Source organism: Ambystoma mexicanum, chromosome 4q (genome assembly GCF_040938575.1).
Source record: "Ambystoma mexicanum isolate Mex_15411 chromosome 4q, UKY_AmexF1_1, whole genome shotgun sequence".
In the NCBI taxonomy this organism is placed as follows: Eukaryota; Metazoa; Chordata; class Amphibia; order Caudata; family Ambystomatidae; genus Ambystoma; species Ambystoma mexicanum.
Window position 1 is genome coordinate 657,680,210 of NC_090928.1, and position 26,781 is coordinate 657,706,990.

The 26,781-nt window shown below is 44.1% G+C and overlaps 1 protein-coding gene across 1 annotated transcript in view; it reads left to right on the plus strand.

Moving 5' to 3' along the window:
- Positions 1 to 26,781, plus strand: part of ACYP2 (acylphosphatase 2) — a 1,335,183-nt gene that overhangs the window by 284,071 nt on the left and 1,024,331 nt on the right. The window contains exon 3 of the mRNA XM_069607235.1: positions 21,259 to 21,368. Within this exon, the coding sequence (XP_069463336.1) occupies positions 21,259 to 21,368 (110 nt within the window). The remainder of the gene's footprint in view (positions 1 to 21,258; positions 21,369 to 26,781) is intronic.

Consider the following 26,781-nt stretch of genomic DNA (forward strand, 5'->3'; position numbering starts at 1 on the left):
TGAGTCTTTTGAAAGGTTCTCTAACTTTGTTCCTTTCCTTCCTTAGATGATGGCCGGCGTCCGGGGATGGCGATGTGCTGCTGAGATGATTAGCGCTGAAGGTGTATTGAACTGAGTTCTTTTTCTGTGTCTTTTAGGTGCCGCAACGTTTTCAGCGTGGATGCCGGTTATGAAGAAGAAATGCGGTGAGTAAGCGCGGTATGCGGAGCCTCTAGATGTTTCCACGCTAACCTGGATTGTCTTTTCCCTCTTGCAGATGGATGAGAAGTTCCGGAGACAGAGTTCCCCCAGAGCGGCTGGGATTCAGGTAAGCGTTTGAAGCTCGTACAGTCTTTAAAAATAAGCGAAGATTTGCTGAATGCTTACTAATGCCTTTTTTCTGTTCTTTTCCCTTTTCGTTAGGAAGTGGCGTGCTGGGATGGGAATGACACCGCCGAAGATGCCCGCAGAACAGAAGAAGCGATGAATGATGGGCAGAAGCGCTGCAAGGTAAGGCTGTTCCTAACGGTGTTCTTGTTCTTGCAGGAGCTGAGCGCAGAAGAAAGATGCTGGCCTACTGGAGACCGATCCGAACACGGTGAGTGTCACGCTGCAGGTGCAGAAAACGCAAAGCATGTTTCTCAGCCTGGGTGTGGCTTAAATAGTCTGAGTATCCCAGGTGTCTCTGGGCTGAACCACATCCAAAGGACTAGACTGCACATGCAGTTCTGGGAACCAAAATATGTGGGGGCATCCATCTTGTCCCCATCAATGCACTACAAGTCCAATCCCCAATGTTATCCTATGGGAGTGAGTCTGGTGCCATAAGCGCCAAGTCTGACTCCAAGTGGGTCTTTGGAGGGATGGAGAGGCCCTTGAGGGCCATGTAGGTGATCATGGCCTGGCTCCAGTCTGACATATTGGAGGGCTGGGGACATGACGGCCAGGAATCATGACAGTCGTACTCCTACATTGTAGTCCATCATACATAATAGCCCTTCTTCATAGTCCTTAATCATAGCCCTTTGTCATAGACCTTTATCATGGTCCCTTTCCTTCATGAAGTCTCTGGTCAGGACTGTGTAACCATCTAACCTAATGGTAGAGCAGTGTGGTACCCAAAAGGAAAGACCAAACTGTCCAGAGGAAGCATAGCAGAGATGTACACTTAATTACAGTAGTCCCCAAAAAAGTAAACACCACACTGGTATATTTAAAAATATACACTTTTATTGCAAGGCCACACAAACAATGTATATGTTCGGAAAAATAAGTACTCAAGTAAAACATAACATACAGCAAAATATAGTAGATCTAAAAACAGTAATTGTCCCGTTAGTGCCCTACTCTTTACCCATAAAGACAATCACCCCATACTTAGTGTCAGACACTACTCACCTCTAAAGGTCTGTATTTTTAAAGAGATGGCTCCTAGACAATAAACCATACTGTAATACCATCAGGATTACGATCTATGAAGCCTCATAGAATTCAGTCACAGGCTTCCTACTACTCTCTTGACAAGTGCTACACATAATACTTATGTACAGCACACAGTGGTAAAAGACATAGAGGTAGTAAAACAGGAGTACACAATGTCCAACAGAGCCAGGAGGCCTACCAAAGTCTGGGATATATTGTATGTTTGCACTAGCTAGGCTTATAGGGGCATATTACACTCGAAAGAGATAAACAAATGTAACACCCAGTGGTAAAGTATATATCCTGAGGCAGAACTGTAATGCACAGATTTTAAAAATCCTTAATAAATCACAGGTATTCACTAAACATCCAGGGGTCGTTGGAAAAATCCAGAGAATATAGTGGGACTCTAGACACATTTCACAGTTCAGGTAAGTACTTCAATGCCACTTGTAGGAGTTCTAGTGTTTTAAAAGTTCCACAACGGAACCAAGTCTGTTGACTGACATGTGGTTGTGATGAAAAAAGTCAGATATGTCTGAGCCCCACAGGTGCAAATTTGGTAGCAACCACCGCAGGGGACACCAGGGAAGACCCTCAAAAAGAGATGCAGGGCCAGGTTCCAGACCCAGCAGCCGACATGACTGAATGCAGCCAGGCAGGGCACAACCCCAAGTGCAAGACAATGGGGAGATGCGGTTGAAGTACCAGAAACAACCCACCAACCCAAGACCCAGAGGCAAGTATTTACAGTGTTGGTTCCTTAAAATACCTGTGCAGGAAAGCAGAACAACCAGGAAAGTAGACTCTTCTTTTTACAGGGTGAAAGGAAGGATCTGATCATTCAGGGTCTTCAGCCCTGAACCAACGACGTCCCTGATGGCCCAACAGAAGCACAATTCCCCCTTCACAGGAATGGGAACCACCATCCAGAAGTGTAACTAAGTGCCGGAGGAACCTGCAACAGCAGACCATGGCAGCTCAGCAGGCAAATGTGGAAGGCACACGAGCAAAAACAGCCCCTGCAGCAGGACAACAGTGGTGGGCAATCAGGCGCTTGCAGAGAAGCATATTGTGTGGACTGCTGGAATCCCAGCATGTGAATACCCGCAGGGGGCCCTCGTGCACTTGGCACATTCGCTGGTGGCTCCAAGACGTTCACAGCTGTAAGGGACTATAATTCCCGGCACCAGCCGCGCAGGGCTTCCGTCCACGTGACAAATGCCGAAGAGCGCAGGCTGCAGTCACGTGACTGATGACAGGACGTGCTGCGGTGGAACCGAGAGGGAAGCTGCAAACACTAAAATGTCAAGATAATTACAGCACCCGCGTTTTTCAGCTTTATTTGATTTTCTGGAGTTGTTTTGGAGTTTGTGACCTCAGGGATCGACAGATTATTCAGAAACATTTTCTGGATTGGGTTGGAACTGTGTTTTTGGCAGACTTTTCTTCTTTCTTTGTTGATCGTAGTTCGTACTTGGATTGTTTTCTAGCTTCTTAGAATTTTGCAGCTTGGACATTGGACTGCATATTGGAACTGCTAACTTCCTCTGCCACCTGGAGAGGATTTTGAATATTAGGGACAACTGTACTACATTCCGTTGAGGCCTCTACCTCCCCTCCCCTGTTATGTGCCTTCTCGTGTCGCCTGGGATGGGTCCCTCCGTACACTGTTTATTTTTTTACGGCTGCATGTAGCTACAGGACGGGTATTCCCTGTATCTTCCTCCTCCTTGTATGTCATGCATCTCAGATCACCAGTTATTGGGATATATTGCTTGAGATGTTATATTTGTATTGGTCTTCTGCCCAGTGTCTTCTAACCTCTTATTATGTTTTCCTTTTCAGCCGCTGAGTAAGCTTTGCAGCAGTTCTCCGACCTTTTGACTAATCAGAAAGCCAGTGAGGTGTAACATAGACTGTTAATTGGCTAGCAGATTTGGGAGAAGGTATTTAGACCACCTGGGGTTCCTGTACACACCATAGTTCGTGACACAACACCCTTCCAGGATGTGGCTGCTTCCTAGATTAAGGCGTGAAAACTCTGGTGGCGAAATGCAGTAAATTGTTGTAAAACAGCCCAGAAAATGGTCCCAGGATGGAAAGCCATGACCAAGAAGATGAGAAGGCCAGGAGCGGGACAAGGAATTCCTGGGAAATACGCCCAACACCCGAGAATGTAAACCAGAGGACAGGCAAGAGACACCAGTCCCACTACTTTGACCAGTCTGGGTCCCAAAATCAGCTACAAAAGTCTTTGGAGGCAAAATAGTCCAGCAAGTTAGCTAACCTGCCTATCTTCCAAAGACACAGCGGAACTAAGTATAGGAACACTATTTCCCCATTAGGGTGTTTTGTACTCCAAAATCCACCAAACACCCAAGCCCACCCCACAGGAAGTGTAGTGGCCTGCCCAGGGCGAGGAACTGGTCTAGACTAGTACACACTACTACAAAGGGTGACAACATGGTTTTCACAAAGAACCCACATGCTCACAACAGACATTTTAGGCCTGCCTTGTGGTTTCCCTGAACAAAAGGAGCTGAGAAAAGGCCTCAAAATTCATTAGTACCGCAATGACTACCACAAAGTTACATTGTGCTACTAATGCGTCATATCGGCTTTTAGAGCCCGGTGAAGCCGGAACTAAGTTTAAGTGGCCACCAGCTACCCCCTAAAACTAATGTAGGGTGATAAATCACCCAAGTGCAAAATGTAGCTGCATAAGAAACACTCTTGTGTCTGGGAGCCTTATGGCGACCCAGAACAGTATACTCTTAAGAAGTGCGAAAGTGATGTAGTGGCAGGGAGACTTCAGCAGAAGGCCCCCTGACCAAAATAAATAAATAACACCCCCAAAAAATAAATATGAAAATGCACAGTAAAATGAGACTGTAGTACCTTAAAAAACTGAATTATGCCCCCAACAATAGTCTTTAGTCATGGTTCATCGTAGTATATCTCCTTTTATTATACGTTTTATTTTATTGGATTTTTGTAAGGCACTAACCTTGGGCAGTGCTGTTTCGTAGCACCACGGAGCAAATGGAGTGGGTATGGGAATCCAAACTTTCATAGGTTTAAGGCACATTCAAATCCTTAATCATATTGCATTACCTTCATTATATTCCTTTGTAGTAATCATTCTCCTTTGTCCTGGTCCTTCTCTTTCAACATAGTCCATCTCCGGTAACATAGTCCTTCGAGTATAGACCTTAATAGTTGCATATTATAGTCTGTTCTCAAGGTCCCTTGTCAAATATCAGCGCCATTTTGTGTTTTTTGGGAGTGGGTTGGAATCTGCTCTTTCAGACGCTTAGGGAACATTCATATATTCCTTTACCTTCCTCATATTCTTGTGTTTTAGTCATTCTTCTTTGTCCGTGTCCTCCTCTTTTGTCGTAGTCCTTCGTCTCAGTCCTTTATGGTGACAGAGAAGGACTAGGACAAAGGACTTGGACGAAGGAGAAGATCTACGAGGAAGGATTCTGATGATGGAATAGGATAAAGGAAATGGAATGGTTTTGAGTTTCTTAGACCACCAGAAGAAAAGAAAATCATTCACATAGTAAGAGTAAGCAAAGCCCCCCAAAAATGATTTGTCGACTCTATAGATAACTGCAAGATTGTAAGCCGGCGGAAACCATTCAGCAGCTGGACTAAAGAGGTCCAGGAGGCCTATATTATGTCTATAAATACATATATCAGATGTATTACACCCCTAAGAGACTGCAGAAAATGGACCCAGACAAAGCACACACATGTCCCAAATGTGGCATAGAGCAGGCTGACTTTGTCCATCTCACCTGGGCTTGCAGTACTGGAAACTTCTGAAGGCCAATACACTTTGAATACCAGTTTCGTAAGGCTAGCTTTGTTATTGGCTAGTGTAAGGAAGGCATGGTATCGACAGTAAGACAGACACAAGTGACCACAGTTCAAGGGTGTTTATTGAACTTGCAAAAGGGTGTGATAAACACCTATCTGAGCCTAAATCTATAGATTGGAGGAAGCTACGACCATCAAATAATAATAATGCACTCCTAGTGGAGTCTCGTCAAAATAAAAGGGCCTATACTAAAAATACCTATTGCCAATCCTTACCACTAATATACAAACGATTTGGGGTAATGTTCATGAAAAAGAAAGAAGTGATCACAAAATAATATGCCCGGATGCTCGGGCCGTTGTCTCCCTTCCCGATGTTTTCAGCACGGTACAAGGCGGGTCACTTGAGTTAAGCACAAACTCTGGGTTCTGCGGCACAAGGATATAGTTTCATTTTCCTAGTTTAGGACTTTCGGTGTCCAAGTCTCTTTACTTCTTGCAAGTCTCTTTATGCAGAGGGCTTGCTCTACCAAAAACAATGCGCAAACGTTATTTCCTTTCACCAGTATTCAACTTGGGTATTCACCCTGGATCCCCCTCAGCCGGACTCCGATCCCTTTCAAAACAAGGTTCAGAGAATTCTTTTTTCGGGGGACTCGCAGTTCACTCCGGTTCCCACTCTGCCGGGCTCAGATCCCTTCTTTTCGTTTAATTAGTCTCCCTCAGCTCTGACCAATTGTGATGTACATTAAACTATCGACTTTCAAATGTGCACAGACTTTAGCTTACCCCGTGCATGACCACTTCGATCACAATATTTATTTCTCTCACACTCAGCATCAGTTGGATACTTAACAGAGGCTTTCAAATGAGCACCCATGTGGCGCCAGACCACTCTGTGGATGGTATCTTTTCTTGGCTTCCCAAAGTTCTATCATAAAGTTCAACTACTTCCTTTGACTTCCAATTGTATATGCGTCGCTCATCACAAACGCTTCACACACTGGTCTCTGTATACAATTTTGTATACAACTTGCCGCTTACAACCTTGGTTTAAAACACAACCGGCTTGGTATCAGTATCTCTGACTCACCGGCTGTGCTGTCTTCTCTGACGTCGCTTTGTTGGAGGAACCAAGGACCATACCACAGTGACAATCGCTCCTCCCTGCCTTGGTTATCGATGAGGGAGAGCCCCGAGTACCTCCGACACACTGTGCAGGTTTGATCAGCCTTCGTTCCTGGTCTTCGGGTTTCTTAATTTCCAAGGCTCACGAAAGTAACAGTCTTCACAGGTCAAGGGTACTTCCCTTCGTATATCCCTCTCTGGTCTCGCTGTGTGTCTCCCTGTATTAAACTGCCATCTTGGAACTGCTGTTTTGCCTTCGCCTTTTATCCGCGTGGGGAAGTGTGATGGAACTTAGGTGTGTGTAATGAGCCGTAATTGCCTGACTTTGCCTGACCATAGTGGTCGGCCATGTCAGGTATACGGCTCTGGGATTAGTCGTTTCTCACGGACAGTTCACCGTGAGTGACAAAGTGTTTGTGTCGAGAAAGGGGACGGGAGATTGAGTTGCTACGTATCGTAGCTGGTACGATGGGGAAAAGGTGTTACAATGAAGGGGATACCACGTCTTTCCCTCCGGTTTCCCACTTCCACTCCCGAAGACCCCTTATCCAGGAACTGGATCCAAAAGCAATGGCCGTGTCCTGGCCACCTGGATGACCGATCCCCGGGGACTAGCGGTTGAGACACCTTCAGGTTTCTTACACTAGGCACAGAATATTGATGAAATGGCTAAGCCAGGAAGCACCCAAACAAGCAGACTGGCTTTTGGATCTGATGTACATACATGAATTAGAACAAGATGTAGTTAGCACATGTAACCAAAAATATAAACCTAAAGACATATGGCAGCCCTTTATTGACAATTACATACGCTAGGAAACTAGGACAATGCAACACAGGAGGCACCGACCTGAATTATTGTTACTGGATAGCAGTCTGTTAAACGCTGAGGGCCAAAATCGTTCCCTGTCTTGTGTAGCCTCAGTATGCCATTGCAAATGCCTTGTCACTACTCTGGTGTATAAGTTTGGAGAAGAACCGGGAGCCTGTGAGATCCGTTACAATCTTGGGATGATATGTCGTTCTCTGATTATGGCTACGTTTGGCAGGCGTATGTCGATACAGATCCTCACCTTTTCCGATTGTTTTGGTTTCTTTGTAACCACCATGGGCAATACTCACGGCATTGGGCCAGACACAGGTTCTATGATGTCTGCTACTTCAAGTTCTCGTAATTCCTTAGCAACTAACTCCTGCTTGTGAAACGGTGTCCTGCTGTGTCATACCGCCTTGGGTTGCACCGTTGGTCAATGTGTAGTTTGACCAACTTTCCTTTCAGGCATCCAATGCCCCGCAGGAGACCTGGGCTTTTCGTCAGTAGATCACTGATTTCGGTAGTCTATAAAGTCGCATGTGAACTTTGACAGTCCTAGATCCTTTGCAGACTCCCAACTGAGTAGGCATTCCATGCCCGCATTGACGACGTATACTTTGGACTTGATCTCCTTGTCTCCCCTGCTGAGCGTTGTTCTGAAGTGTCCGACGACTGTTGGTGGCGTTTTGCACCCATATGCGAACAGTAGGATGTCTGTGTTATAGTGCTGGCTGGGTTTGCATCCACTTGAACATGTCTGCAGGCATAAGATTTACGGATGCTCCTGTGTCAACTGTCATGACTGTCTCTTGCCCCTGTATATGTATGCAGCAGCTGGATCTCATCATCTCTGATGTGCCATCGCCTTGTTCCAGGGCCAAGATGAGGTGAACTTGGCCCTTACCCCTAGTCCGTCCAGACTCAACTGCCACCGCATCTCCATGATGATCATCCCCAAATTCATCTGTGGAGGAGTTATCCCCAGTCACAACGAGGCTGGTGTCTGTTAGGAAAGATTCCCATTGATGTGAGGTTTTCCCTCCAGTTGTGTACTCCCCAACATTTTGCTGCTGTTTAAACACCATAGTTTGACTTTGCCAGTGAAGCACAGCCTTCAGCTGCACTCCACTGGGCTTTCACTCACTTTGTTATGGGGAATCTGACATTCCCTTAAAGACAGTCAGCACTGAGAGACTTTGTTTCCCTTAGTCCTTTCCAATGTTGCAACTTTTCTGCAACATGTTACAAGTGCACAATGTACCTTACAGTACAGTGGACTTGGGTCTTCCTTTCATTTCCAAAGGCCGTAGACTCCCTCAAGGGATTTTTTAGGGTAAATACAGATGTGCATTGGACAGGGCTGGTGGCAGCTTATATTTTTGCAAATTTGAAACCCTTTCTTGCCATGCCACCCGCGCTTACCGCGTTTGGCATAGGAATGTGGCCTGGCTCCAAAATGGCCATGCCACGAGGTTATTTGTGCTGTTTTTTGTCCATTTTGCCCCTTTGCCTTCCTCAGGTTGAGCCTCCCTGGATCAGTCCTTATTTGGGCATGCATTCTCCTGCGAAACGCCAAGCTTTCGCAGGCTTCTGCATGCCTTGTGTGTGTGCTTCCAGGATGTGGGTTGGACTGTCTAATTCCAATACACATCCTGGGTGCCAGAGAGTCTGGTGTGCTGTGAATGACTGGGACTACTGTGGTCCGTGATTGGTCCACGTCTGGTGTGCCTGTATGTGAGCAGATCTCCCATTGGGTCCTCTTCGTTTTGGCGCAAAGGAGATTCTGGACAAGAGAAGGCCCCAAACACCCACACCAGGTCGAAGACGTTTTGACCCATTGGAATAGTGGGACCAACTATTCTCGGCACCTTCAGTGGGCTGACCAGTTTGCGCAGGACCTTTGCTGTGACACCACCGCCGTTTCGAGGGGACCCTTGAAACATGGTACATCGCAAGCTCTGTGTTCACGGCCCTCTCACACCGAATTTCATACACTTGGCATTCCCAAAAAAAGAGAGAGCGCACAAACCGGAGTACACCGTGTCACCCAGCCATGGTGACAAACTTCGCAGGTGCCTTTCTGCTGTGTCCCTCTGAGCCCTGAAGCATGCTACAGTGAAACTGGCCTGATCCATCCCCCAGGAGTGGAGAAATTGTCACTTTCCCGCCAGGGAATCATTGCTGTAACTTCGCTGCTGAAAGCCCCAGAGCCGCACAACTGCCGCATTTGAATCTGCAACCAAAATGGTCTTGACTGCCGAAGTTTGGTCCGGAGTGCGCCGGGGGTCGGTGAGTACCTGCAACCCTTACCGGTGGCCCCTAGCACATCCATCCATTTTTACGCACAAGTGTCCCCTGAGGGCCACTTTCCTTTCCGCAGATAGTCTGAGCTATCGAACCTTTCCCAACTCCTGGAACCTTTTATGTCCTTTTGGGGAGACCCTCCACGAATAGTGGGAACTTGTTCTTCATTGCCTTACCCACCTTCCTGAGCTACTACAGCCCCGCAAGAGACCCTTTTTTCGCCCTTCTGCACTATCGCGTGCACCAGCATTTGAAAGTACATTGAGCGCTAGGCTCCCAGGGATGTCATTTAGGGGTCCCTTGGGACCTCTGTGGTCGCCCTCGCGACCTCTAAAAAATTAATAAAAAATGTTGTTTTTGTAATTTTTTTAAATGCAACCTCCTGGGCTGGCCAGCACCAAGTGGCTCTTTACTTCTAGATTGGCTGGCTTTCTTGTTCAGGCACCTTAAAAAAAAGAAGAAAAATAAGAACAGGAGTGCCACAAGTCTAACACTTTCAGCACTGACCCTAAATAAGAAAGAATAGGAATACCAAATAATGTGTCTTTCTGGAATGCTATACAATAATTGCTACACTCATTAAAGGTTTATTTCAGGCACACTTCAGGAGGTGAGTCACTGATTTAGTATGTTCTTAAATGCCTCAACTCAGCCTTTTATCCTTCTGAGGTCAATAAATGAGTACCATCACAGGTTGGGTGATACAGTATGTATATTTTTTTCTAAATAAAGTGCTTAAGCGTAAGTGCTATATAATAACACATCATTACCATTTGGTCATGGACGTCTGCTTGCATTCACAGTCATTTGGTAATATGGGCCTATACACACTGACCTTAACGATTCATATGGCGATCCATTCTTTTATGAAATGTACATCACATTATAGTGATATCGTAACCATATTTTTCGGAGTGTACAATGCTACGTGATGCCACTTCCTGTTTTGTCAATGGGTGAAAGGTCGCGTTCCATCGCTTCCCGCGATATCACTTCGGGGTGGGGTCAAATGGCATCACTTCCTGCGATGTCATCAGGCATCAAGGGTCGTGTGATGTCACTTCCGCTAACCCTGGCATTTTGGTGAAATTACGTCCCTGTAGGCTCCTCTCTTCATAGGGACTGGACTGCCTCTAAGTTACAGTTAACTTTATGAAGAACTGCCTATAGACTATTTGCACTGCTTGCGTCCTTACCTTTTAGTTTGTGGACCCATATTGTGCTTTTATCCCTTTAGGCCACTTGGTATTGTATATATGTACTATAGTAGTGTTGTGTTCGTTTGATGTATTATTATTGATAATTGCTGTGTGTTGAATTTCAAAGGCCTTGAATAAATGTACTTATATTTTTAATATAGATATTCCTGTCTGGGAGTGACCTTTACCCTGTGTGCTCATTGAGGTCTTGCAGTCACCCATCCCGGTCTTGACCGCTGTCAATGCTACCTTGATTGGCCTGGTTTGTCCAGAAGGTTACCCTGTTCCAGGAAACTATGCTGGCCTTCGGAACCTCTGCCCACTAGGTCAGAGTTCAGAAATCCATCCTAACAGTGTCCACCTGCTTCTTCTTGGTATATACTTTTGGCTGTTGGGATTGGATGCGTTGGTGCAGGCCTGAAGATCGACATGCCCGCATGATCCACACGCGGTGCCTTGGGCTGGGCAGTTTCTTCTCCCATAGCGTGCACCTCCACACCATCCGCATTCGTTCAGCCCTGTGGTTCTTGGTTGCCACCTCTCGGGTGTGTGAGTTTCACTGTTTTTGGCCGCTGCACAGTTTGATATTTGTGCCACTGTAGCTGATGGAGCACGTTGCAGTTTTTGCAGAGTGGTGCCCATGTGAGCTGCTCTAGCATGCGATAGTTCCCTATGACGTCCATATTCCAATATTCTCGCAACGGGGATGCCCTTCTCGCTTAGAACTGTGAGACAGCCTTTCAGAGCTCATGCCATTGATGATCTGGCATCTGATCTATTATGCCCGCGAGATCGTAGGATAAGGCCAACTGCCCGAGTCTGGTGTGGAATACATCAAGGGGCTCATCCTCTGTCTGGATTGTGGTGCAAAAGTTGAATGTCTCATAGAGTTTAGCTGTGGCATGAAATGCCCTGATAGGGCCTCCTTTGCCGACTGATATGCTAGGGAGTTGAAAATATGTAGCAAGTCATGGCCCACATTCAGTAAGAGGTGAGACCTCATTTTCCTCGACGTAGTTACATCCTTACAGTCCATTGCCATCTTGAATTTTTGTATCCAGATCATCCATTTAGGCCCAACCGAAGAGGGTCTGTGTAAAAGTCAAACTGGCCCAGGGCTGCTGTAATGCCAATTTGGTTGCATTCTGTTGCGGGAGAGTGGAACTACACTGCTATTCTCGCAGGGGTGCCTGGTATGCGTGTGGATATACCAGAAAGTCGGTTAGTTATTCATGAAGAAAAATAACACATTATTTTGTATAACATAGCAAAGAATTAGTTTCAAATAACATTTCAATAAGTATTTGCACCCAGTTTGTCCAAAATACGGGTATTTTAATCAAAAGAGCAATATAACGATAAGCAAAAGTCCAATATCAATAACTTGGAGTAGAATATGTTAGAATATAGTAATTGGATGTCTAGTCAATTCTTTTCATGTAAATGACCTAACCAATATAGGTAAAATGTAACAGATAGTATTTTGATTTCTTTCTTCCCCTTTATGATTGTCAACCATCAACAGTCCTATTAGGCTTCTGATGAAGAGGGAACACCTCGAAACGCGTCAAGCTATTGATATTGGACTTTTGGGATGTGCTTTGCTTATTGTTATATTGTTCTTTTGATTACACTTGTTTTAGACAAACTGGGTACACAGACTTCTTATTGAAATTTTATCTGAAATGAATTATTTGCTATGTTATACAAAATAATTTGATTTTTCTACATGAATAACTAACCGCCTTTCTGGTGGATTTAGATAATGTGCAAGGGACGGGAGGATTCCTACTGTGGATCCTTTTTCTCTCTTCGTGTGTATAGTGGGGTCTTGTGCCAAGACCTTAATTCCTCCCTTGCACCTTCACTTTTCTGAAACCAGCAGTGCTGGACCTTTAAACTTTGAATTTTTTATAACAAATATTTGGTGTGCACCAGCTACCCTTCTTGTTGTACTGCGTGTGGATATGTCTTCTGCCATGTTTCCCCCGTTAGTCCCCTGTTGCTGTGTGGCTGGGTTGTAGCTGGGGCAGCCTTCTCAACTTCAAAGCAGTTGTTCTGGTGGGTTGAGCCTTCTGTTGCTCCAAATTGCGTGTGTTGCATGGCTGGGTCCATGTAGACCCACCCCTCCAGGGTGTGGATGGCGTGCCTGTGTGGGTTGTCACTGCTCTGTGCAGTGTGGTTCCAAAATGTGTGTGTGTCTGTGTAATTCGTATCACGCCTTTTTCTCCAGTGTTACATGTCAGCTGGAGCGCCCTGCTTCCCCAAGCATTCCACTTCCTCACTAGCGACTTGTGTTAGAGCTCCAGAAGAACCAACTAAGGGTGAACAATGAGAAAGCCTGTTTACATGTGGGGTTGTTTCCCTGTGTGCGCTCTCTGTGCTCTCGCAGGGAGATGGGCGCAGCGTAGCATTTTATTACACACTGTGCCATTCCACTGTGTCAGCTGGAGCTCCCTGCTGGGCGGGGAAGCTCCGGTGCGGGTTGGGTAGGCCTGCGTGCATAAGAAAACACATCCACACGGTTGGAGGCTTAGCAGGGAACTGACCGTGCGTTCTAGCTCCTTTAATTAGCTGTGCGTCACATCCTGCGTGCGCAGTGACGTGACGTGTACATAAAATACACCACCGGCCGTTGCGTTTTATAGGAATGCACAGTGCATCTCTGACGTCCTGGCGAGCACGCCTGAACCCCTTAAGAAAACTAAATGGGCTGCGTTTGTGTCAGCAGACTCGCAAAGCGAGTGCTGTGAGCAAATGTAATGTGGGGCAAGCACTGTAGGAAAATGAAAGTGTTTCTTTTTTATGAGCTGGTTGTTCGCTGCAAGCATTCAACTTTAATGCTATGTTATTTCTGTTAATTTCCAGATTCTGCTCTCTAAAAGGGACAGTGTTTACTAATCCCTTTGGCTCTGAGAGATAACCAGCAGTGCCTTTGGAGAATGGATAGTGCCTGGTCTTTTTTAATCCACTTCTTTCCAGCCCCTGAGGTACAGGACTTCTTTCCTTTAAAGGGACAGCGTCCTCAGCTAGACGCACTGCCTTATGGCGCTGACTCAGTGTGAGTGACCAGCCTACCCGATGATGCCTCCAAGCCCATCTTCCACTATCTCGGGGCATTATCCTGCTCTCTTTGTCATCCCACTAGTTGTCTCCAGTGTTAAGCAGGGAGCTTGTGACATCATGTAGGTGTTTCATTACACCGGTCTGACAAATATGTGTATTAGCTAATTGGTCACTCTTTTCTTGAAATTTGTGTGCTATTAATTAGTTTTCAGTAAGTACATTCAGGTTACCCCTAGGTATTATGAAAATGTGATTGAAGTAAATGGAGCAGTGAAAAGCAAGACAGAGAGTCTACCTGAAATAAGAGAACATATTCAATTAGGCCATAATATGCTTGATACAAGATTGAAGAAGGATAAAGAGAATATGGCCAGAAGAACAAATGAAAGAGATGATCAAGAATTAGTTCACAAACAAATAACAAAGATCACCAAACTTGGAAAGCCGTTTAAAATTACAATTCAGAGCAAGAACGGCGAAAGAGATGTAAATCCTAATAACACGAAATGTATGGCTAAGAGCAGCAGTGAGGATAATTGTCTGGCCGGAGCCCTAAATACCAAGAACAATCAATAACATGCAGAGGTGAAATCGGATGAGTTAAAGCAAATGGGTTCATGGAATACCTGTGGATTTACTCATCTGATAAGGAAATCCTGTAAGCTGTTGAAGCCCTTGAATATTATATGCTTCCAGGAAACCAGGCTCGTCTGTTGAAGGCTAAGGGCTGGTGTTTAACCCTGCGATTATACAACCTAAAGGTCGCCCTGTCAGGCCTAATCACCATGGCGAAACTAAAAAGTGGCTTTAGAATCTTGAGTTCATGTAACCCATCTGCCTAGATCCAAATGACCATCATTGGGAATAGGGATGATGGAAAAGATTCTAATTTAAAAATCCATACAGTAAATATATATTGACAACATCAAGTGACTGGTACGTTTTCTGTTTATTGATCAAGTCTGTGATCTAATAGATGACATAATAGCTTTAGAAGACATTCCTTGCATAATCCTGTGCAGTGATTTTAATCTGGACATTATACCAGCGGGAAAAACTAAAAAAAAAAGAAGAAAATCTTAAAGACACAGAAACAAGAACAGTGCTTGAATAACCGGATGTTAGAAGCATGGAGATTGTGAATGTAAATATGCTGTGAGACATTCCTACTAATGCTACATGGGAGAGAGAGAAACAAAGATCGATTCTGGACTACTTTGTGACTTCAAAAAAGATAAGTAGGATCACTGAGATGAAGGTTATTAAAACTGAACAAAGTGATCACAATCTGCTTCAAACATGAAACAACAAAATTGGGAGCCACCTGGAATCAAAAGGTGGAAGTAGAGCCTGGTGGGTACCGCCTAAGACTGAATGGTGACCAAATAAAAAATCTGATAATGTCATTATGAAAACAAGAAGTGACACAACTTAAGGAAAATATAGAATATGATTAGCTATTGCAGGTATATAAAACTCATAGAAGCTCACAAGTCGTCGCAAAGAAACATGTGTACAACCCAGAAGTGGTCTTCAGAAAAAGGGAACTGCGAAAGAATTGTCGTTATCTAGAAAAATTGCCTAAGACAAGATCGGAGAACTAAATAATAAAAAGGAAATTGAGGATGAACTGTAAGAATTGGCTAAAGTGGTATTAAGCAACCATGGAACAAAATGATGCAGAAAGCATGTTCAGTTGCTTATCGCAAAGAAACTCAAGAGACTTTTGTCAACCATTAACGGATTAGAAGAACCACAAAATGGGAGTCTATATAATGTAGTAACTGAAGAAAAGTGGATCAATCATTCTTTTTTTTTCTTTTTTTTATTTGTTTATGGTTTAAAAAAAACCTTTACAAAATTACATATATTTATATCAATATTCAACTGGATCAATCATTACAAAGAGCTCTTCCAAAAACAGAAGTGCGCTACAATCTGTGTAGAGATTAAGGAAGTTTCATGGTATATTAATATCACGAGAGAGGATATATATAACAATATCAATAAATTGAGTTCACCTCGTGCACCAGGGCCCGAAGGGCTTACAAATTATATATTGAAACAGAATCCTGAGCAATGGGCAGATTTCTGCTACAAACTGTTCACACAAAGCATTAACAAAGACAGGATCCCGACCACATGGAAGCGTGCAATAATTGTACCCATTTTAAAAAAAGGTTCAAGAATGAAACCTAAGAACTATAAACCGATAGCGCTACTCGACGTAGTAGGAAAAATATTTGCCACCCAACTGTTAAATCAATTAACAACATGGATTAAACAGGCTGGTGTGGCGGACAGCAGGCAAACCGGTTTTGTCAAAGGGGTCGGATGTAGCCTTAATTTGTTGATATTAAACATACTAAAAATGGAAACAATTAGGAAAAAGATGCCCATATATATCGCTTTCATACACATGGCTCATGCCTTCGTTGGTGTTAATAGAGAGTTGCTGCGGACTAAAATGTTGGCAAAAGGGTGTCCACTAAGCCTTATGACTGCTAGAAAAGAGCTCTATACAGACACGTCAGTACAAATTCGCCTGGATCAGATTGGACACATAACAGCACCCATAAAAACTACTTCTGGTGTGAAGCAAGGCTGTCCTCTAGGAGCGACGCTCTTCAATCTATTTATATCTGACGTTGGCACACGCATGGATGATGTCCACTCATTTCCACCTAAGATTGATGGTGATCATATTAACATAATCTTATATGCTGATGATATAGCAGTCCTAGATCACACGCCCATTGGCCTCCAGCGAAAGATTACAGCACTAAAAGACTATACAGAGGCAAATGGATTAGAGATTAATGTAAAGAAGACAGGGATCCTAATTCTTAAGAACTTACAAGGAGATAACAAGAAAATAAAGCGACTAAACTTCCAATGTATGGTTGGGAAAGAGGTTGTGAAAGTCATGACAGAGGCTAAATATCTAGGCATCACAATGAACTCGAGCATTAATGACGAACCCATGGTAAGGAACATTGTGTCTAAGTGTAAACAGCTAGCTGCTCAGGCAGAGAAAATACACAAAAAATACAGAAAATACTCTCTAAAACATGTTACGATTCTATCTATCGGAATAAAATTATTCCTGCACTTACTTATGGAGCTGAGGCCATGTTCGGCTGTAACAATGAACTTTGGTCGCGAAGCAAACTTGTAATATGGCGGAGGATCCTTCAACTTCCCAAAGGTTTCCCAACAGCGTGTATGAGGTATGAGATCAGCGTCACCTCAATAAACGCAATTGTGATATGGAATACCTTAACTTTATATAGAAAGGCAGCTGGAGCTGATAATAAACTACAGTTTAGGATCTTCAATAACCCGGAAAAACATAATATGGATGGCGTGTTAAGTATTTGGAGACGTTCTTGCGAAGTCATTTTACTGCAGCTGAATACAGATCGAGAAACTCTTATGCAAAATCCAAATGCAGTTAAGAAAAAACGATTTGAACAAGACTGGATTGAAACTTACGATAAAAGAATCCAACACAGCAGAATGAAGAACGCGCCGGCTGAAGTAAAAAAGCTAAATGCACTACCCAAGTATTTGACGATCTTTCCTTGTAAGAAGATAAGAACAACTTTCTTAAAGTTCAGATTGAATGTTTGAGAAACAAAAGAAACTAGCTATCAAAAGAAGGACACTGATGACAAAGCTCAATCATGCCGATTTTGTAACGATGCAGAAGAATCTTTGAAACATTTGGTGCTGTTCTGCCCTAAGATGACAGAAGTAAGAACGAGACACATGGGCCAGCAGATGGCCAAATATCCTGCAAGATCAGCAGAGGAATGGTTGCTAGTTATACACGAGGGAGAAAATAATAAGCTGATATTTGCACTCTCGTTTCTTTTGGATAAGATGTTTATGTTATGTTTATGTTTATTGAGTTTATATAGCGCTTTAATCCAAAGCGCTTTACAGTATAACAAGATACAATAATGAAAGAAGCATATTTACAAACATGAAACAAACCAGTGATACAGTATGCAGAACAATTTACTTAAAGGTGGGGAAGAGAGGGAGGGCGGGGAGGGGAGAGCAGGTAGGTAAGGAAGGTTTCAAAGTCTTATTTGAGGTCAGCGGGAGGGGTTGAAGGGGGAAGGAAGGAGGGAAGGGAGGGAGCCCCCTGGTGACCTCCTACGCCCCCTGATGACCTCCTACGCCCCCTGGTGGTTTCAATGTCAGAATTGAGGTCAGCGGGAGGAGGGGGAAAGAGGGAAGGGAAGGGGAGACAGGGAGATTGGGGGTAGAGCGGTAGGGAAGGAGAGTCAGGGAGGGGAGTGGAGAAGAAGAGCTTTCAGAGAGGAGCGGAAGGATGAGTAGGTAGAGGAGGAGCAGGTAGAAAGAGGTAGGGAGTTCCAGTGAAAGGGGGCCAAGAGTTGAAAGGAGCGGAAGCCTGAGGAGTCACATGAGGCTGAGAGGACAGTGAGTAGGTAGAGATCAGCTGAGCGGAGAGGGCGGGAAGGAGAGTAAAATGAGAGGAGGGAAGAGAGATAGGGGGGGCGAGATCATGGAGAGATTTGTATACAAGACAGAGGAATTGAAATTTTAGTTGTGAGAGGAAGGGAAGCCAGCCGAGTTAAGAGAGTGAGGTAGAAATAGAATCTTGAGGGCCAAGAAGACAGAGTACGGATAGAGGAGTGGTAGATGGATTTTAGGGGAGGCAGGTGAGAGACAGGGAGTCCAAAGAGGAGAGAGGAGCAGTAGAAGAGGCAGGGGAAAATAAGGGAGGAGATTAAGAGTTTTGAAGCGTGGAAGGTGAGAGAGGAGCGATTCTTGCAGATGTTGAAGAGGTGGTGCCGACAGGCACGAGAGGTTAGAGAGATGTGGTTGGAGGAGTTAATGTGGAGGCAGAGATTGCGGGCATGGGTGGAGATGGGGAGATTGCAAGGGGGAAAGTGGATGAAAGGAAGGGGGAAGGGGAAAGAGTGTTAGGAGGGAAGAAAATCACTTCAGTCTTGTCAGTGTTAAGGGAAAGAAAATGGGATAACATCCAGTTTTTTATGGCCGTAAGGCAGGAAGAGAGAGTGCGATGAAGGTCGGGAGTGAAAGAAGAGAAGGAGAGAAAGAGTTGTGTGTCAGCGTAGAAATGGTGGGAGATGCCGAAGGAAGCGATGACGGGGGCGGGGAGGGAGGTATAAAGAGAGAAAAGAAGAGGTCCAAGTACGGTTCCCTGGGGAACGCCATAGTTCAAGGGGAAGTTGGAGGAGGAGCGGCCACCCTAGGAGACAGTAAAGGATCGATTGGAGAGGTAAGAGGACAGCCAGGAGAGGACAGAGCCTTTGAAGCGTAAGAGGACAGAGTGCTAAAAACTAAGGGGTGATCTACGGTATCAAAAGCTGCAGAGAGGTCAAGGAGGATGAGAATTGAGGATTGCTTGGCGTGGCGAGCAGTGAGGAGAGAATTAAGTACATAAGTGAGAGGTGGGGAGGAGGAAGTGAGAGGATACGAAAGCTGAGAGTTGAGAGTAGGCTAGGCGCTCAAGGAGCTTTGAGATGAAGGGGAGAAGGAAGATTGGTCTGAAGTTGGAAGCAACAAGAGGGCTAATGGTGCTTCAGAGTAGCCCGCAAGGGGCAGTAGAGCCAGAATAAGGACTGTTTAAACTGTTTGATAGAGATGTGTGAAACAGACGAAAAGATATTAATAGAGAAGTAACCCTAATTGAATATGAAGGTTTAGGAAAAAATGATTAGGCATTTTATGTACGAGATGAATTTATGGTTTTATCTGTTTTCTTTTGTTTTTTTGTAAGATAAGAAAACAAAAAGGAATGATGAAATGTATAACGATGTAGTTTTGCTTATGTTTTTAAATGTTTGTAATAAACTAAAAAAATGTTTAAAAGTGTTGAAATGTTGAGTCATTAAGGTTACAAGGAACATACCAGACCACATAATTCTAATAATAAATGATATTCATTGAGACACATTTGTGATTGCCAAATTAAATATTGTGTGCTATCCTAATAATGAGAAAGTGAGTGGAAAGCTTATCACACAGCAATTACTACATATTGCACCAAAAAGGCAAAATACACTTGGTTTTGCCTTACTGAAATCTTTTTCTTCGCAGTTCTACTTTGTCACCACAAATAGCTTTAGGTTCAAGAGACACTTATTTTCCTTACACAGATGTTTAATCTTTTATGTAAAACTAGGCTACCGGTGCTCCTCGTAAGGTTTACTGACGAGGAGCGCTCTGCTTGACAGCAGTGGTTGCCTATGCATTCTAGGAGAGCATCACTGTGTTGCCCATTATGGAAGGGGCGCCACTGCAACAACAAAAAAAGGTGAGTTGGTTTGGGCTGCTTTCAATAAACACCCTTCCAGAGTGCTCGCTAGAATCTCTAATCACACCACAGAGCAAGTCTTCTGTTGGGATTTAGCAGTAGCGTCAGAGAGTGGTGGAGTGCGCCCGCCACGACTCCCAGGGTGGCAGAAGTGACTACTAAGTACATCTTCCAAACCATTAATGAGGGCTGTGATTATGAGTGAGTTTTGCCCTTTTCGCAGTGTCACCGACTAATGTAATGCAAAGCCATTTTTGTATGTGACCGATGTTTGATTTCTGCTTCATGTGCTATTCTCCAAATTATCCTAGGCCAGCTGTCAACTGGTCTCCACAGAGGGTGCTGGATGGGTGAGGGGCCTCAAACATGAACGTGTCTGTGTATTTGTGATCAAGTTATGAATGAGGACACAGTACACATGCTGTGTCTTAATACTTGCTTGCTAACGCTACATCTAGTACATGGAACAAGCACAGATGTTGTACCACAAATCAGCTGCACTGCTACTCAATGTATGTGCATATTTGGCCAGTACCTAACTAACGAGGGCTGTTTGAAACTACATTTCCCTGCTTAAATGAGATCCTCTTCACTTCACACCTGGGCAGAACGAAGACCTATGTGTGGTTCCAGACTGTGAAATGCTCCGAAAGGGTTTTGGGAGCATGAGTCAACTGGAAAAATTGAGAAGCATTTGTTTTTCTCCAAATCATGGATTTTGTTCAAAGGCGTTGACTTGACGCTAGTCTATCAGGCGGCATGAGAAACATCTTGTGGGCCAAATTGCAATGCTATCCTAGAATCTGTGTGAGCTGGGGCGAGAGGTGGGTGGTAAAAAGGCTGACTTTGAAGCGCAACACAATAAGTGAGTCTTTCATTCCAAGTTAGTGTCTGCTTTCTGCCAGAAATATTCCATGCCTCTCTCCAATCCTTCCTTTCCAATCGTTTCTTGACATACTACTATCTGTTGTTAAGAGGTATTAAATGTGACCTTCATAAAGAGAACATGTCAGGAACAGTTCCTACAGTCGGGACAGAGGTTGAAGTGGGGAGATATGTTGCGCATGCCAGTCTGTATTTTACATTGTTTTCATTTTTAACTTCTCGTGTGCGCCATTAGGCTGTAATCTTGAACTCTAGTTTTCCATCACTGAGCATTTGAATCATGGTATGTTTCTCTCCATTTTTTACCTACCTTGCAGTACACTGAGGATGAAGCTCGGAAACTTGGAGTTGTTGGCTGGGTTAAAAATACAAGACAAGGGACAGTGATTGGCCAAGTACAGGGTCCAGAGGATAGAGTTGAGTCCATGTAAGTGCATTTCTTGATATGTTTCAAAATACTTGAAAATTATGATTTGTCCTTTGGTTGATGAGACCAGAAACAGATGGACATGCCCTTTATACGGAACTTCTCAACAGAGAATGTTGTAAAATGGCGCAGTGCGATTTGTTGAGTGAAGGCAAATCATACCAGATATCTGTTCTAAAGAGCTGTCCGCACATCTTTCCTCTGACCCTTCACTTTTCCCGCCTTGTGGAGACCTCTAACCTACTTGAAGCCCTTGCCCTGCTCTCCCCCTCTACATTTCACCTTCTACTTGAGTGGGAAGAGACCCCTGCAGTCCCCTCACATACTGTCTCCCTTCCTCACCATCTCCGCTCGCACATTACTTATCGAGTCGCTGGTTACACACCCCACAGCACTTGATGACTTTATCGTCCCCCTCACAGGTTGCATGTTGCATAGAAAATTGAGCCACTTTTTCAGAAAAAGCATCTTTCAGGGTTTTTTTCAGCCTTGGTAGTTCAATGCGAATATTACATATGACCAAATATAAAAACACAAAGTGAAATGTTAAGGCGTTATAGGTTCACTAGCTGTACCCGGCATATCATGCTCCAATCTAGCCCTCTCTATCATGCTCTCTCTCGCACTCTCACTCTGTCTCTTTCAGTGTGGGTGCGAGTCCCATAGTCAGATATGCATTCACTAGAGTCACCACAGTTGTTGCCGATAGCTGTGCGACTAGCTGTGCGACTAGAGGATGATACAAAACAGATATCTTGGACAGAGGAGTGGTGTGTTGTTTACACAAAAGCAACTGTGAAAATGAAAATTATGTAATTGCACTTACATTGTAAACTGGCTCTTCTTGACATTTTGCAATGTTAATTTCTAAACATTACGTCTAGTACATATTGCAGATACAATACACACATTATACTTGTCTTACTGATTAAAGCCCATTATGAAGCTCTGGAATAGCAAAATAAGGTATTTTCTTATAACAAGTTATCATTTCACGATGGACAGTCTGCAACACTCGTATTGCACTTTTTTGGGAATACTCTCTAAGAAAGGGGGAAGTGGACAAACAACACCAGTGAGGTTGCAGCCTGCCTTGCATACAATCAAAGGGCATTTTGGAAACATAAGCAGTGCCACAGATTTTTATTATTAGAAATGATTTATGCCAAGGAGAATGGGCTTATTATTAACCCTAGAAAGACCAAAATGCTGGATTCTCTAAGAGAAGACGGAATGCTAGTAATACCTCCTGGTTAGTTCAAGGGGTAAACATCAGAAACAGTCTGAGTGTTATTTATCTGGGGTTCCACTTTGGGGCAAATGCCGGCATGAGAAATATTACTGAAATCCTTTTGCAGAAGGCCCCACAGCAACAGTGTCAGATTATTAAACTTGATATAAAATTTGGCAGATTCTCTCTCACACCGGCACTCATGTTTTATGAAGTGAAAATTGTCCCTAAGGCAATCTACGGCTTGGAACCATATAGTGATGCCATATTTAAACTATTTGACAGAATTGAGGGTAGGATGTGGCGAAAGATCTTGGGCCTTCCTAATGCAATATCTCTTGCAGCCATTAGGTTTGAAATAGGGCTGACATCTCTATCGGCCCGTGTTGACTGGCGGTTGTTGACTCTATATTCTAAATTGGTCTCTCCAATTGCAGATTCCCTCTATGAGACCTTAGGGGATTCCCTCAAGTGTAAACACCCCCCTCAAATGAATTCTAAATATTTGGTTTAACAAAAAGGGCTCTGTTTGATCTTGAATGGACTGTCACAACTGATGTATTCCACTAATTCTCATCTATGAAACATCTATCTCATGAGCATAAATGCTGGGGAAGTTTATCATGTTTGCTTTATCAATTCCCTAATCGTCATCATAGGGACCTTCTCCTTAGGTTACGTTGGAATCTGCTCCTGACAAAGGAGATACTGCTTAGCAGAAGCTTAATCAATGTGACTTAGACTGCATGTAGATTCTGTCAAACTGGTTTGGAAATGATAAAGCACTTGGCTCTTGATTGTACTGCATTGACCACACATAGGAACAAATACATGGCTCCTCTTTTGAAGAACCGTTTGGGTTGGACTGATGACAATCTATGGAAAAGATGTGGAAAATATTCAAAATTCACATGAAGGCCTTGCTCTTTCAAGCTTTATTAACAGCTCAATCTGTTGTAAGAATTGTGTGTTCACATTGGTTAATAATTCTGGTGTGTTCCGTTAGGGCAGTATTTTTGTTGACTCTTATTTCGTTTTTGAATACTCGTAATTTGAAATGAATTATTCCAATGGTTTTTTTCTTTCTTTATGCGTTTTCATACTAATGGATATGCCTCTGCTCTTTTTAAATAACTTGTAAATAGGCCTTTTTGATTTGTATAATGACTTTTATATGCTTTTATGTATGTTTATGTGATGATTTGTTTACGGTTGTATGCCTGGATCACTACAAAGTATATATTGTACTGTGGGCTTGGTGCTCATTTCAATTTCCACAGCACGCTTACTCTAATATTTAAATGTTTGTCAATTGAAAGACTGTGTACTGATTGTAACAGCATCAGGATTTGGATGTGAGGATGAAATGGCTGCATCATTAATCACTCAATTGGGGTCTAGTAACCGTCTGAAGAAGGTGTATCCTTCCTCTGTGCAGAATTTTAGCAGTTTCTCAGGGTAAGGATGGCTGTATACACGCTCAGTTCTCAATGCACAGACATCGCAACATATTTTTATATAGGATTGATTCATATGTGCACTTTGGTTCATATTATGTTTAAGTGTAAGTATTGAATATTAATATGAAAAAATATGGTAATATATACAAATCCTATTTGATATCATAGTACGGTAAAATGTGTGGCATCTTTTATATCTTCCTTGATTTTTAGCAGAGAAAATGTGTATTTTGTATTTGTATTTTATTGAATTTATATGGCGTTTTAATCCAAAACGCTTTACAAGAGGAACAAACAAGATACAGCAAGCATTACTTAAAAATTGAATTAAACCAGAAAACTGTATAAAAACAATTTACATTATGGAAGGGGATGAGGAGTAGGGAGGGACAAGTTGTGAGAGGCGGTAGGAGGTATGAGCAATGGTGATAGCAGAAGTAAGAGCGGAAGCAGAGGGACTAAGGGAGAAGGAGGGAAGAGATGAGGATTAGAAAAGAGCAGGAAGTGGAGTAGAAGGGAGTAGAGTGAAAAGAGAGAGAGGATGAAGAGAAGGAGAGGGAGTAGGAGGAGTACTAGTAGAAGTAAGGGAAGAAGCAGAAGGTTTTAAGGAGGTGAATACAAGCGATAAGATTTTAGAGAGGTACGAAAGTTAGGGAAGGAGATAATCATGAAAGAGTACTATAATTATACTGTATATTATGTTCAAACCATCCATCTGCTCTAGCTGTGTTTATTATGAGGAGGCGGAATATGGAGGTAAGCCCTCAGCGAAAGGGCGAGTCGTCTCTGTTGTGCTGCTGAATTTGCTGGTTCTACACCGTGGACTTTACTAACGCGGAGTCGGAGTCGGAGACTACGAGGTGCGTGTGCCTTTAAGGGTGAGTCAGCTGACTCCTGCAGCCGCCCTTATCTAGGCCGCCTCAACGCCCTTGCGGCGTAAGCCCTCAGCGAAAGGGCGAGTCGTCTCTGTTGTGCTGCTGAATTTGCTGGTTCTACACCGTGGACTTTACTAACGCGGAGTCGGAGTCGGAGACTACGAGGTGCGTGTGCCTTTAAGGGTGAGTCAGCTGACTCCTGCAGCCGCCCTTATCTAGGCCGCCTCAACGCCCTTGCGGCGTAAGCCCTCAGCGAAAGGGCGAGTCGTCTCTGTTGTGCTGCTGAATTTGCTGGTTCTACACCGTGGACTTTACTAACGCGGAGTCGGAGTCGGAGACTACGAGGTGCGTGTGCCTTTAAGGGTGAGTCAGCTGACTCCTGCAGCCGCCCTTATCTAGGCCGCCTCAACGCCCTTGCGGCGTAAGCCCTCAGCGAAAGGGCGAGTCGTCTCTGTTGTGCTGCTGAATTTGCTGGTTCTACACCGTGGACTTTACTAACGCGGAGTCGGAGTCGGAGACTACGAGGTGCGTGTGCCTTTAAGGGTGAGTCAGCTGACTCCTGCAGCCGCCCTTATCTAGGCCGCCTCAACGCCCTTGCGGCGTAAGCCCTCAGCGAAAGGGCGAGTCGTCTCTGTTGTGCTGTTGTGCGTGGAGTGCGGCCAGGACAGGGGCCACTGACTGCAGTAAATCGAGTTGGACCTGACCGCTGTCCACAAACCACAACTTTGCGGAAACTGTCAGGATGAGCCGTAGAACTGAATACTCTGGGACAAGTCCGTCAAAACGGCCTAAAACACGAGCCCAACGCAAAAACTGGACGTCGTCAGTAGAGGCCACAGAAGACCTGGTGCAGTTGGTCCATGCACTCACAGATCAGGTAAGCTACCCAGTAACTATATCCCCACTTAACACATACGGAACGGATGCTGAATGTACAAGTGTCATGTCATTAAAGGATTACACAAAGGCAAATCTTAGCCCGTTGTCGCCTGTCCCGGTCAGTATGCACAATCTTACCACATGTTCACATACACTGACGAACGTTGTGAACTCAAATAGTGCTAATACGGAGCAAACAGGAGATGTTGATTATGACAGATTTCATCCCTTATGCGAGCAAGAGCATAGTCGACCTTGCTGCCACGCTGGGACTGTCGCTATTGGAAACACGCAAACAACAGAGGGGATAGATGAAAACAGTGGACATTGCAGCCAACTGATTTTTACGGAAACCTCTACTAACGGCAAGCAAGGCGAAATCGCTATTACCGAACAACGCAAGGTCCCAGCGTTAAAAACTCTAGCTTGGTACGGCTATAAAACATCAACAGAAATGCGCGGCATACAACAGGAAGATCCTGTTAACCAAACACAACGCCAGGAACCTGGCACGCAATCCATTCATCAGACACATTCAGAGCTTATCAGCATCCCCTTATCTACAGGACCGGCAAAGACTAGATCAGTCTACTACAGCACATTGGAAACCCAAAGTGTTAAAGTACCCACCAAACAAACAACTAATGATGATGTACTAGCTCACTTGGACGAGGAGGTGTTTCTACCGCACCCCAATGCACTGAGTACAGTAGTTGCAAATAAGACAACAAATGTCGACGTCCATATGCCTCTAACTACACCCCGAAAGCAGGACGTGATCGAAAACCGTTGCAACTCACTTGAAGTAGTAAACAAACTTCTGTCTGATTTAACCCGAATTAACAAAACACGTGCTCTGAAATGCGACACAAATATGCTGCCCATAACTTCATCACAAATTACAGGAAATTCACGTTTGGATAATTCCACACGTGAAGAACGGTCGTCACTCACTACTACTCAAAGAA